Source organism: Protobothrops mucrosquamatus, unplaced genomic scaffold (genome assembly GCF_001527695.2).
Source record: "Protobothrops mucrosquamatus isolate PMUCROS unplaced genomic scaffold, P.Mucros_1.0 scaffold4632, whole genome shotgun sequence".
In the NCBI taxonomy this organism is placed as follows: domain Eukaryota; kingdom Metazoa; phylum Chordata; class Lepidosauria; order Squamata; family Viperidae; genus Protobothrops; species Protobothrops mucrosquamatus.
In genome coordinates, this window is record NW_015390532.1 from 12,894 (window position 1) to 25,346 (window position 12,453).

The following is a 12,453-nucleotide window of genomic DNA, read 5'->3' on the forward strand; positions in this document are numbered from 1 at the left end:
AGTTCCCTCACGCCGGCTGAGGAATTCTGGGAGTTGAAGTCCACAAGTCATAAAAGGGTCCTAGTTCCCTTACGCTGGCTGAGGAATTCTGGGAGTTGAAGTCCACAAGTCATCAAAGCGTCCTAGTTCCCTCACGCTGGCTGAGGAATTCTGGGAATTGAAGTCCACAAGTCATAAAGGGGTCATAATTCCCTCACGCTGGCTGAGGAATTCTGGGAGTTGAAGTCCACAAGTCATCAAAGGGTCACAGTTCCCTCACGCCGGCTGAGGAATTCTGGGAGTTGAAGTCCACAAGTCATCAAAGGGCCGAGTTGTTCGCTTGCGGTTACAGGCTGAGAAGGCCTCACCTCCCCCCCCCATCCTTCTTCTCTCCCAGCTTCCATGATCCACTGGACCCGGCAGATCAAGGACGTGCTGAGGGCCCAGGAGGCGGTGGAGAGCCGGGAAAGCTCGGGGCCCCTGGAGGAGATCGCCTTCTGGAAGAACCGCTGCACCGACCTGTCGGAGATCAGCAAGCAGCTGTGCCAGAAGGGGGTGAAGGACATTGAGGGCGTCCTGACCCTCTCCAAGTCCTCCTACGTGGCCCCCTTCCAGCGCCTCTCCCGGCAGATCCAGGTTCGGACAGGGGGGCGCCGGGGCCCTCCTGCAGGAGGATGAGCAGAGGGCATCTCCCTGATGGGGCTTCGGCCTGGCCGGCTTAGAACGCAGAACGTTGGAAGGGAGCATAGTGCTGGAGGGAGGGAGGGAGGGAGGGAAGGAAAGAAGGAAGGAAGGAAGGAAAGAAGGAAGGGATTTATCAGAAATACAGCCGTAAGCTATCCAATCTTTGCTTGAAAAACTCTAGATAGACAGATAGATAGATAGATAGATGGATGGATGGATGGATGGATGGATGGATGGATAGATAGATAGATAGATAGATAGATAGATAGATAGATAGATAGATAGATAGAGACAGACGGACAGACAGACAGACAGACAGAGAGGCAGACATAGATAAAAAGATAGATAGGTAGATAGAGATAATAGAGATAAGAAACAAAGAAAGAAAAAGAAAGAAAGAAGAAAGAGAGAGAGAAAGAAGATAGATATAATAGAGATAAAGAAATGACAGACAAGTAAAAGAAAAGAGGGAAAAAGAAAGTATAGATAGATAATAGATAATAGAGATAAGAAAGAAATGAGAGAAGGAAAAAAGAGAAAGAAAGGATAGATAATAGACATAGAATAGATTATAGAGATGATAGATAGATAGGTAGGTAGATAGATAGATAGATAGAGATAGATAGATAGATAGATAGATAGATAGATAGATAGATAGATAGAGATAGAAACATAGATAATAGAGATAAACAAAGAGAAAAAGAAAGAAAGAATGAACGAAAGAAAGAAAGAAAAAAGGAAAGAGAAAAAGAAGATAGATATAATATAAAGAAATGACAGACAAGTAAGAAAGAAAAGAGGGAAAAAGAAAGATAGATAGATAATAGATAATAGAGATAAGAAAAAAAAGAAAAAAGATAGATAAATAGGTGATAATAGAGATAAAGAAATGAGAGAAGGAAAAAAGAGAAAGAAAGGATAGATAGATAGATAGATAGATAGATAGATAGATAGATAGATAGATAGATAGATAGATAGATAGATAGATAGAATCGCATGGCTGGAAGGGGACCTTAGAGGTCCTCTAGTCCAACCCCCCCTCTCTGCCGCTGCTTTGCAGGACGGGTCGGAGCAGGCCCAGTCCAACCTCCGCTTCCTGTCCATCCTGAAAGAGCCCTTCCAGGAACTGGCCACCCTGCGCCCCAAAGACATCCCCGAGAAGCTGCCCCATCTCATCAGCCTGGTCCGGATCGTGTGGGTCAACTCCCCCTACTACAACAGCCGGGAGAGGATCACGGCCCTCTTCCGGAAGGTGGGCGCCACCGCCTCGCTTCCTGACGTTCCCTCCTTTGTTCTCTCTCTCTCCCTCTCCCTCTGTCTCTCTTTTAAAAAATATTTTTTTAAAATATTTAGAGATTTTTTTATTAATTTTTTGGGGGGGGGTCCAAACACGTTAGCTGAAATGCTTGACACAACTCAGCAAGGTTCTTAGAATGCAAATGTGCCAAATTAGGAGCAGGTTGAACTGAGTCGCTCAAGGTTGACTGTCTGGGGTCCTCGGTGCTCTCTTAGCTGGGACGTTTCATAACCCAACTAGGGAACATCATCAGTGCTAGAAGGGAAAGAGATTGGGGGGGAGAGGAGGAGGAGGAGGAGGACTGTGGGGTCTCTGGTGCTCTCTGAGCTTGCTTGTTTTCTTGCAGACGTCTCACGACCCAACTAGGCAGTGTCATCAGTGCTAGAAGGGAAAGAGATTGGGGGGGAGAGGAGGAGGAGGACGACTGAGGGGTCCTTGGTGCTCTCTGAGCTTGCTTGTTTTCTTGCAGACGTCTCATGACCCAACTAGGGAACATCATCAGTGCTAGAAGGGAGGAGGAGGAAGATGAAGATTGTGGGGTCCTTGGTGCTCTCTGAGCTTGCTTGTTTTCTTGCAGACGTCTCATGACCCAACTAGGGAACATCATCAGTGCTAGAAGGGAGGAGGAGGAAGATGAAGATTGTGGGGTCCTTGGTGCTCTCTGAGCTTGCTTGTTTTCTTGCAGACGTTTCATGACCCAACCAGGGAACATCATCAGTGCTAGAAGGGAGGGGGGGATTTACTGAATGGAGAGAGGAGGAGGAGGAAGAGGAAGAGGAGGCAGAGGAGGGAAGGAGGAGGAGAAGGAGGAGTGGGGGGGGAGGAGGAGGAGAATTGTAGGGTCCTTGGTGCACTCCGAGCTGGTGGGTTTTTTTGCAGACGTTTCGTGACCCAACTAGGGAACATCACCAGTGCTAGAAGGGAGGAGGGTTTGCTTCCTGTTTATATTTTATATATTATAAAATATAATATATAAATATATTATATTCTCTCTCTCTCTCTCCCTCTCTCTCTCTCTCTTTCCAGATGAGCAACAAAATCATCCAGATGTGCTGCAAGGACATTTCCCTGGACCGGCTTTTCGAAGGCTACATCAACTCGACCCGTCAGACCTTGCACAGCTGCATCTCCTGCATGTCCTCCTGGAAGGACTGCTACCAGCAGGCCTCCTACATGCACAATAAGTAAGCATGTCGTCTCAGGGGGCTAGTCCTCAGTGATCACGGTTTGGGCTAACTGCTCGGATTTGCATCCCATGGACCCGCGGTCACGATTTTGTGACCTCACCAGTTGATTTCTGCTGCACTGCCCTCCAAAATGTCAGTTGGGGAAAGCTGGATTCGCTTAACGGCCAGGCGATTCGCTTAACAACCGACTGACTTGCCAACAACTGTGGCAAAATGATTGTAATGGTCCCCCCCCCGTGTGGCGGTCGTAAGTGGAGGAGTCTAAGTCACTTTTTTCAGTGCCGTTGTAATTTTGAACGGTCACTAAATGAACTGTTGTAAGTCGAGGACTTACCTGCGTTCTTGAGCTTTTTCACTTGCTTTTCTGAAGTTACAACGGCGCTGAAAACAATGACTTACGACTGCTTTTCACACTTACGACCGCTCCAGCGTTTCCCACGGTCCCGTGATCAGAATTCGGACGCTTGACGACGGACTTGTGTTTATGACGGTCGCAGCATCCCTGGGGTCAAGCGATCCCCTTTTGCGAGCTTCTGACAAGCAAAGCCAGTGGGGAAGGAAGGAAGGAAGGACATAGAAAAGAAGGAAGGAAGGAGATAGAAAAGAGAGGAAGGAAGGAAGGAAGGGAGGGAGGAAGGAAGGAAGGAAAATGCATGGCAGGGAGGGAAGAGGGAAAATAGAAGGGAGGGAAGAAGAAAGGAATGAAAAGAAGGGAGGAAAGGAAGGAGGAAGAAGGAAATAAGGGAGATGAGAAGGAGGAAGGAAGGAAGACGAAGGAAGGAAGGAAGAGAAAAGGAAGGAAGGAAGGAAGACAGAAGAGAGAAAGGGAGGAACATCATAAATGGTCATAAAGGAAAGTCGTAAAACGGGACCAAACTCATTTAGCAAATGTCTCGTTTAGCAGCAGACATTTTGGAGTTCCATTGTGGTCGTAACTTGAGGACCACCCCGTATTTTTTCCCTCAATTCCCGGGCTTCTCGCAACTTGCCGAAGACGGCATTCGCTCAGGGTTTCCTTTGTGGCGAACGGGGCTTCCTCCCAACCACCGTTCCAGGCATCGTTAAACGGGTCGCCCGGCCCTGCCATAAGCAAAATCCCATCCCAGAATTTTAGGGTTTTTCCAAACTCCCCCCTCCTCCCTCCCCAGTCAACATGGACGATGTCCTGACGGTCCTGCTGCATTTACGGTTTTTCTCTGCATGGCTTTTTTTTTTCTGGTTTGGGAAGTGTGTAGCATCCTAGGAAGTCCTCGGGTTACGACAGTTCACTGAAGTTACCCTTTAAAAAAAGGAACTTGGGACTGTTTTTCACCTCCTGACAAGCAAAGTCAGTGGGGAAGCTGGATTTGATTGACAACTAGTTGTTGTTAACAACTTAACAACTGCAGTGATTCACTTAACAACGAATATAATATAATGGATTGGAATGGAATGGAATAGAACAGAATAGAACAGATCAGAACAGAATAGAAGAAATATAGAATAGAATAGAATAGAATAGAAGAGAAGAGAAGAGAAGAGAAGAGAAGAGAAGAGAAGAGAAGAGAAGAGAAGAGAAGAGAATATGGAATAGAATAGAAAATGGAATAGAATAGAATAGAATAGAATAGAATAGAATAGAATAGAATAGAATAGAATAGAATAGAATAGAAAATGGAATGGAATGGAATGGAATAGAGAGTAGAATAGAATAGGAATAGGAATAGACTAGACTAGACTAGACTAGACTAGAGTAGACTAGACTAGACTAGACTAGACTAGAATAGAATAGAATAGAATAGAATAGAATAGAATAGAATAATAAAAAATAAAATAGAATAGAATAGAATAGAATTAAGAAATTAGACTAGAATAGAATGGAATTAAAATAGAATAGAATAGAATAGAATAGAATAGAATAGAATAGAATAGAATAGAATTAAAGAAAGAATAGAATAGAATTAAGGAATTAGAATGGAATGGGAATAGAATAGAATAGAATAATAAAAAATAGAATAGAATAGAATAGAATAGAATTAGAATAGAACAGAATTAAGGAATTAGAATAGAATAGAATAGAATAGAATAGAATTAGAATAGAATAGAATAATAGAGGCAAACCATGGCTTTTAAGCAGGGTCCTGATCAGTGTTGAAATTTTTTTTGGGGGGGGGGAGGAGGAGGAACCCTGCAATTCTTGGCTTCCAGCCGTGCCGAGGTGGCTTTCCTGAGCCACCTCCTCCCCCCCACCCACCGCCCACCCGCCCAGCTTCTCCGCACTTGAGAAATAATGCAAGCTAATCCATCATTATGATTAGGGATGCCAGGTTTAAGTGGTTGCCTGGTCCTTGACAATTAAGTCTTAAGTGTTCCTTGTCTGCTTCAAATTCAAATTAGTGGGGCTGGATCAATATCGAGCAAGATACAAAACGGCATTTAAGACGGGCGCTGCGGCACCGCCGGACCCGGATTAGGCTCTTGAGGCTGGTCCCCCAGGGTCGGGGTCCTCGGCCTCCTCTGATTAGCTGAGTTTCTCCAGAAACCTCTTTGCCACAGTGGGGGTGCGGGGAGGAGAAGAAGATGAAGGAGATCAGCCGAGAGAATCAGAACCAGATTCAGAATAGAAGCTGGAAGGGACCTTGGAGATCTTCTAGTCCAGCCCCCTGCTCAAGCAGGAGAGCCTAGACCAGGGGTAGGCAACCTGGGCTCTTTTATGACTGGTGGACTTCAACTCCCAGGATTCCTGAGCCAGCCATGCTGAGGGGAAACGGAGAGGTTTCCAAGCTGAGCCAGGCTGGCTGAGGAATTCTGGGAGTTGAAGTCCACCAGTCATCAAGGGAGCCATAGTTCCCCTGTGCTGGCTCAGGAATTCTGGGAGTTGAAGTCCACGAGTCATCAAGGGGGCCATAGTTCCCCCATGCTGGCTCAGGAATTCTGGGAGTTGAAGTCCACGAGTCATCAAGGGGGCCATAGTTCCCCCATGCTGGCTCAGGAATTCTGGGAGTTGAAGTCCACGAGTCATCAAGGGGGCCATAGTTCCCCCATGCTGGCTCAGGAATTCTGGGAGTTGAAGTCCACGAGTCATCAAGGGAGCCATAGTTCCCCCATGCTGGCTCAGGAATTCTGGAAGTCCACGAGTCATAAAAGAGCCAAGGTTGGCTACCCCTGCCCTAGACCATTTCAGACAGGCAGCTGTCCAATCTTTTCTTCAAAACCTCCAGTGATGGAGCATCCACAACCTCTGGTGGCAAGCTGTTCCACTGGTTCATTATTCTCACTGTTCGTTTCTCAGTTCCAGGTTGCTTCTCTCCTTGATTAGTTTCCACCCATTGCTTCTTGTCCTGCCTTCAGGCGCTTTGGAGAAGAGGTGGAACCACCACCCCTCCTCTTCTCTGTGAGAGCCCCTCAAATATTGGAAGGTTGCTGTCCTGTCACCCCTGGTCCTTCTCTTCGTTAGACTCACAGGATCACAGAGTTGGGAGGTACCGTGGAGGTCATCTAGTCCAACCCCTTGCTTAAGCAGGAGACTGTTTTCCATTTCAGACAAAGGGCTGTCCAGTCTCTTCTTAAAAACTTCCAGTGTTGGAGAAGGGAGGGAGGGAAGGAAGGAAGGAAGGAAGGAATAACAGACTCAAAAGGGACCTTGGAGGTCATCTAGTCCAACCCCCTGCTCAGGCAGGAAACCCTATACCATTTCAGACAAGTGGCTGTCCAATCTCTTCTTAAAAACTACCAGTGTTGGAGAAGGGAGGGAGGGAGGGAAGGAAGGAAGGAAGGAAGGAAGAAAAAGAATAACAGAATAACAGACTCGTAAGGGACCTTGGAGGTCCTCTAGTCCAACCCCCTGCTCAGGCAGGAAACCCTACATACCATTTCAGACAAGTGGCTGTCCAGTCTCTTCTTCAAAACTTCCAGTGATGGAGCACTCACAACTTCTGGAGGCGAGGAGTTCCACCGATCAATTCTTCCTTAACTACTGACTCTCCTAACAGGCTTTCTGGGAAGGGATGGGTCCTGGACCAGACCAGCATCTTTGCCCAGGTGGATGCCTTTGTCCAACGCTGCAAGGACCTCCTGGAGGTAGGTCTGGTGACCATCTTAATGGTCCATGTTAGCTTCCAAGGGTTGACCTTCGGAACGATCTAGGCCTGCTCGCATCGTTGGTGTCCAGTTTTCTGCAGAGCAGGCCGGATTGAGGGATCTCCAGCCGGGTGGATAGCTCTCTGCTCCTGCCTCTTCTCCCATAATTCCCTGGGCAGGGGTGGACCCAACTGACTCCATGTCCAAGAGAGTCGATCCAAATAAAGGTGATGATCGTAGCCGCTTCCTTCTCCTGATAGGTCTGCGATAGCCAACAGCACTTTGCCCGCTGGGAAGACGGCAAGCAGACTCCACTGCCTTGTTTCTTCGGTCAACAAGGCCCTCAGATGGCCCGGAGCATGCTGGAGATCGAGGAGACCTTCAATAAATATCTCAACAACCTCCGGAACGTAAAAGGAGGGATTCTGGATGTGAAGAACACGACCTGGCACGAAGACTTCAACCGGTGAGAAAGGGTCCACTTGAATGAGAGAAGACGGGTCTTACTGTGGGGCTTGAGCGTGGGAAGGGAGGGAGAGCTCCATGGAGGTATGCAATGGAGGTCTACCAGGAGCTCCAGATGGCTTACAACAGGTTCTTCTCCCTTCTTCTTGTGCCGCCAGCTTCCGCGCAGGAGTCAAAGACCTGGAAGTCATGACCCAGAACTTGATGACTTCGGCCTTCGAGACGGTGAAGGATGTAGAGCACGGGGTGGAGATTCAAGACATCTTCCAACATCTGTCATCCCGAGAGGTAAACCTGTCTCCAAGAGTCTCCCTTGGCTGATCTGGGAAGATGGAGAGCTTCCAAGAATATATGTATCAGTACTAAAGTGACCTCTGGTCACTTTCTTAGCGGGCAGAAGAACGGCTTGGACCCGAGACGGTCTTTAAGCCTACTGAATGATGCTTGGAAGGGTTGAAACAACTTGACAACGGGTAGACTTCAACGAATTCAGAATTTGGGGAGTCGAAGACCACCCATCCTCACGTTGCCGGGCTTGAGCTTCGAATGTCTTAGCATAGCCTTTCCCAATGTGGACTTCAACTCCCAGCATTCCTTGCCTTAACTGTATTCTGGGATCTCGGAAGGGATCTTTGGTCCAGCTTGTTCCCGTTTCTACCACCACGTTCCTCACTTGTCTCTTGTGCTCACGTGCACGTCACCGCCGAGGAGGTCGGTTGCTTTTGTTGGACCAAAGATCCCTTCCGAGATCCCAGAATTCCCTTCCTGGTCAACCTAGCTAAGGCAAGGGATCCTGGGAGTTGAAGGGATCTTTGGTCCAACGAAAGCAACCGACCTCCTCGGTGTTGACGTGCACGTGAGCACAAGAGAGAAGTGAGGAACGCGGTGGTAGAAACGAGAACAAGCTTCTCAAACTTGAATAGCTTGAAGATGGGTGGACTTCAACTCCCAGAATTCCCCAGTGGGGGAATTCTGGGAGTTGAAGTCCACCCATCTTCAGGTTGCCCAGTCTCCAAAACACCAGGTTCAAGGAAGTCGGGGAGATGCAGGAGGACCTTACAACAGAAGAACGGAATGACAAGAGTTGGGAGGGACCTTGTCGGTCTTCCTCCACTCCCTTGACCCAACCGGTGTCTTCTCCTTCCTTCAGGCCATCAAGCGCACCTTCGACAAGAAGACCGTTGACGTTTTCATGCTCTTCAACCGGGAGCTCTCCCTGGTCAACAAGGAACTGAGCAAGAAGATTCCTTTCCTCCCGCCGTACATGTGCCATTACTCCGGCATGGCCCACTGGATGCGTGCGCTCCGCCGCCGTGTGGACAGACCCATGCAGGTAGGCCTTGACGGCTTCTAAGACTGGGCTGAAGGCATCTACCATGGGTTCTCGGCGTGGCTTCTCCTGAACTCCGGGCTCAATTGGGTGGAGACCCAAGACGACGGTGAAGGTATTTTACAGGCAGTCCTTGGCTTACGACGACCAAGGGGGACCAGCGTTCCCCTTGCTCAACAAGGGGCACGCCCGATCTTACGACTTTTTTTGCCACAGTACAGGTAGTTACAACAGTTGCAACTTACAACAGCTCCTAACCCCTAATAGCTCCTAACCACTAACAGCTCCTAACCCCTAACCCTAGCCTTAACCCTAACCCAAACCTAAACCTAAACCTAAACCTAAACCTAAACCTAAACCTAAACCTAAACCTAAACCTAAACTTAAACCTAAACCTAAACCTTAAACCTAACCATAACTGTAACCTTAACCCTAACCTTAAACCTAACTGTAACCGTAACCGTAACCCTAACCCTAACTTTAACCCTAAACCTAAACCTTAAACCTAACCTTAACTTTAACCCTAACCCTAACCCTAACCCTAACTTACAACAGCTCCTAACCCCTAACAGATCCTAACCCCTAACAGCTCCTAACCCCTAACCCCAGCCTTAAACCTAACCCTAACCCTAGCCTTAACCGTAACCGTAACCCTAACCCTAACCTAAACCTTAAACTTAACCCTAACCCTAACCCTAACCCTAGCCTTAACCGTAACCCTAACCCTAACCCTAACCTTAACCCTAACCGTAACCCTAACCCTAACCCTAACCCTAGCCTTAACCCTAACCCTAAACCTTAAACCTTAAACCTTAAACCTTAAACCTAACCCTAACCCTAACCTTAACCCTAGCCTTAACTGTAACCCTAAACCTAAACCTAAACCTAAACCTAAACCTAAACCTAGCCTTAACCCTAATCCTAGCTCTAGCCCTAAAGCAGAGGTCCCCAACCTTTCGGACACCAGGGACCGGTTCCGTGGAGAGAGGTTTTTCCGCGGACCGGAGGGTGCCTGGTTTTGTCTGCTGCCTGCATCCCACAGATGGGGCTTCGCTTGCTTGTGCCGACCGGTTGCTGGCATGCCATGGCCCGGTACCGGTCCACAGACCGGGGGGTTGGGGACCCCCGGCATAGAGTTTCCATATTTGCCAGGCAAGACTGCTTCTTATTCAGCAACTACACAACGGCCGGAGAAGATTTCGACGAGCGGGGATGAGTCTGCTCCCCTTTTCGTTGGCTGGTGCCCTCCCTGTCGTTCCCGGGAGGGCACGGGGCAGTGTGTGTGCCGCCACCCTCCCGCTCCCTCGCCCCTCGCCAGCTCTGACGAAGCGACCCCTCGCTAAGCGGGGCCTGCACGCGGCAACTGACTCAACCACGCTAGCGACAGCTGGTTTTTTTTCCGAAAACACTCCTTACTTTTTATCTTGGCACCGACAGTTGGCACCCGTTTTCTAGGTGGCATGTGTTGTTTTCTTCATTACGCCCACTCCACGGGGAGTTTATTTTGCAATTTCCTGCCGACCGAGCCAAGGAAAAGACTTGGGGAGTGGAACATGGGACTTCTGGGTGGGAGGCGGGAAGCGATGGGCTCCGGACGGCTTTGGCAGTCCCCGACCGGGTGCAGGAATGCCATGGGCATCGCCGTTAGGCTTTCGCACACGCAGCCCTGACCACCTTTTCCAGCTGCGTGGCCTCCGCGAGGAATTACGTATGACCGTGCGCTGGGTGACCGTTCCAAGTCACGACGGCGCTGAAAAAGGCGACTTACGGCTATTTTTTGATTACGACCGTCGCAGCATTCCCAGTTTTGTCACGTGATCAAAGACGCTCAGCAACTGACTCATATTTATGACGGCCGCAGCGTCCCGGGTGGGCTCACGTGGGTCCTCTTTTTGCGACCTTCCGACCAGCAAAGTCAACGGGGGAAGCCGGATCCACTTAACGACCGGGTGATTAACAACAGCAAGGATTCGCTTACCGAGAGTAGCAAGAAAGGTCGTAAGACGGGGCCAAACTCGCCGAACAACAGAAATTTTAGGCTGGAATCTGGTCGTAAATTGAGGACTCCCTGTTAATTTAGGCCGCCTTTCACATTCTGGCCTCTGCTGGTAAGAATTTGCGCGCAACATTTTTACCCACTTGGCAAGAAACTGCATTATCGGTAGGGCTCGGCTTCCGGCCACAGTGCAACCCAAAATGTCCGTTACTAAGCAAGACGGTCGTTAAGTGAGCCTTGCCCCATTTTACCACCTTTCTGGCCACGGTTGCTAAACGAATCCTTGTGGCTGCCAAGTTAGTGAACCCGGTTGTTAAGTGAATCCGGCTCCCCCCCCCATGGACTTTGCTAAAAGTGGATCACGGGAGACATTGCGACCTTCGTAAATACGAGTCAGTTGCCAAGCATCTCAATTTTGATCACCCGACCACGGGGAGGCTGCAACAATCGTCAGGGTGGGAAAACGGTCGTAGGCCCCTTTTTTCTGCACCGTTGTAACTCTGAGCGGTCGCTAAATGAACGGTCGTAAGCCGAGGACCGCCTGTGCATAAGAATCTAGTCAATTAACAGTGAACACTACATAGATAAGGATCGAGGGAATTTAAGGGAGGCTGGACACGGATCCCTTTGGGCAACGCAACGACTCTGCGCTGATGGCGGGTTTAAGCCCTGCCTGGCCCTGCTCTCCTACAGTCCCTTTCTCTTTCTCGTTGGCCAGTGTCTCACCAAAGCCCACTTTATCCCTCACATTGGGACCGGAGAGGAGAGCTTCCAGACCTACCAGCTTCTGGTGCAGGCCATGGATGAGATCGAGAGAAAGACCTTTCACGAGTGGACCCAAGGCTTGGACAAGGACAGCTTGAAGCGCCTGGACACCCCTCTGCTCATCCCGAGCGCCGAGATGCCGGGAATGCTGGACATCAATTTTGACAAGTGAGTGAGAGGCGGGGGAAGAACCGGAGAGGGCCTTGTTGCCCTGGGGTTCCACCACCGTCTCATGGGGCCTTCCTTCTTCTTTCTTCTTGTTCCTTCTTCTTTTTTCCTTCTTCCTTCCCCTTCTCCTTCGTCCTTTTCCTCCTCCTCCTCCTCCTTCTCTTCCTCCTCCTTCTCCTTCCTTCTCCTTCTTCCTTCTGCTTCTCCGCCTCCTCTTCCTCCTTCTTCCTTCTGCTTCCTTCTCCTCCTTCCTTCTCTTCCTCCTCCTTCTCCTTCCTTCTCCTCCTCCTCCTCCTTCCTTCTGCTTCTCCTCCTCCTCCTTCTTCCTTCTGCTTCCTTCTCCTCCTCCTCCTTCTTCCTTTTGTTTCCTTCTCCTCCTCCTCCTCCTTCTTCCTTCTGCTTCTCCTCCTCCTCCTTCCTTCTGCTTCCTTCTCCTCCTCCTCCTCCTCCTCCTCCTCCTTCCTTCTGCTTCTCCTCCTCCTTCTTCCTTCTGCTTCTCCTCCTTCTTCCTTCTGCTTCCTTC

General features: G+C 49.2%; 1 protein-coding gene across 1 annotated transcript in view; it reads left to right on the forward strand.

Annotated features, from left to right (window-relative positions):
- LOC107299165 (dynein heavy chain 2, axonemal-like) overlaps positions 1-11,934 on the forward strand; it is a gene marked incomplete at its 5' end in the record, with an annotated part of 18,842 nt that extends 6,908 nt beyond the window's left edge. The window contains 8 exons of the mRNA XM_015828531.1: positions 377-615; positions 1,724-1,915; positions 2,987-3,144; positions 7,119-7,206; positions 7,467-7,672; positions 7,830-7,959; positions 8,822-9,004; positions 11,716-11,934. Coding sequence (XP_015684017.1) covers positions 377-615; positions 1,724-1,915; positions 2,987-3,144; positions 7,119-7,206; positions 7,467-7,672; positions 7,830-7,959; positions 8,822-9,004; positions 11,716-11,934 — 1,415 coding nt within the window. The remainder of the gene's footprint in view (positions 1-376; positions 616-1,723; positions 1,916-2,986; positions 3,145-7,118; positions 7,207-7,466; positions 7,673-7,829; positions 7,960-8,821; positions 9,005-11,715) is intronic.
- Positions 11,935-12,453: the final 519 nt, after the last annotated feature.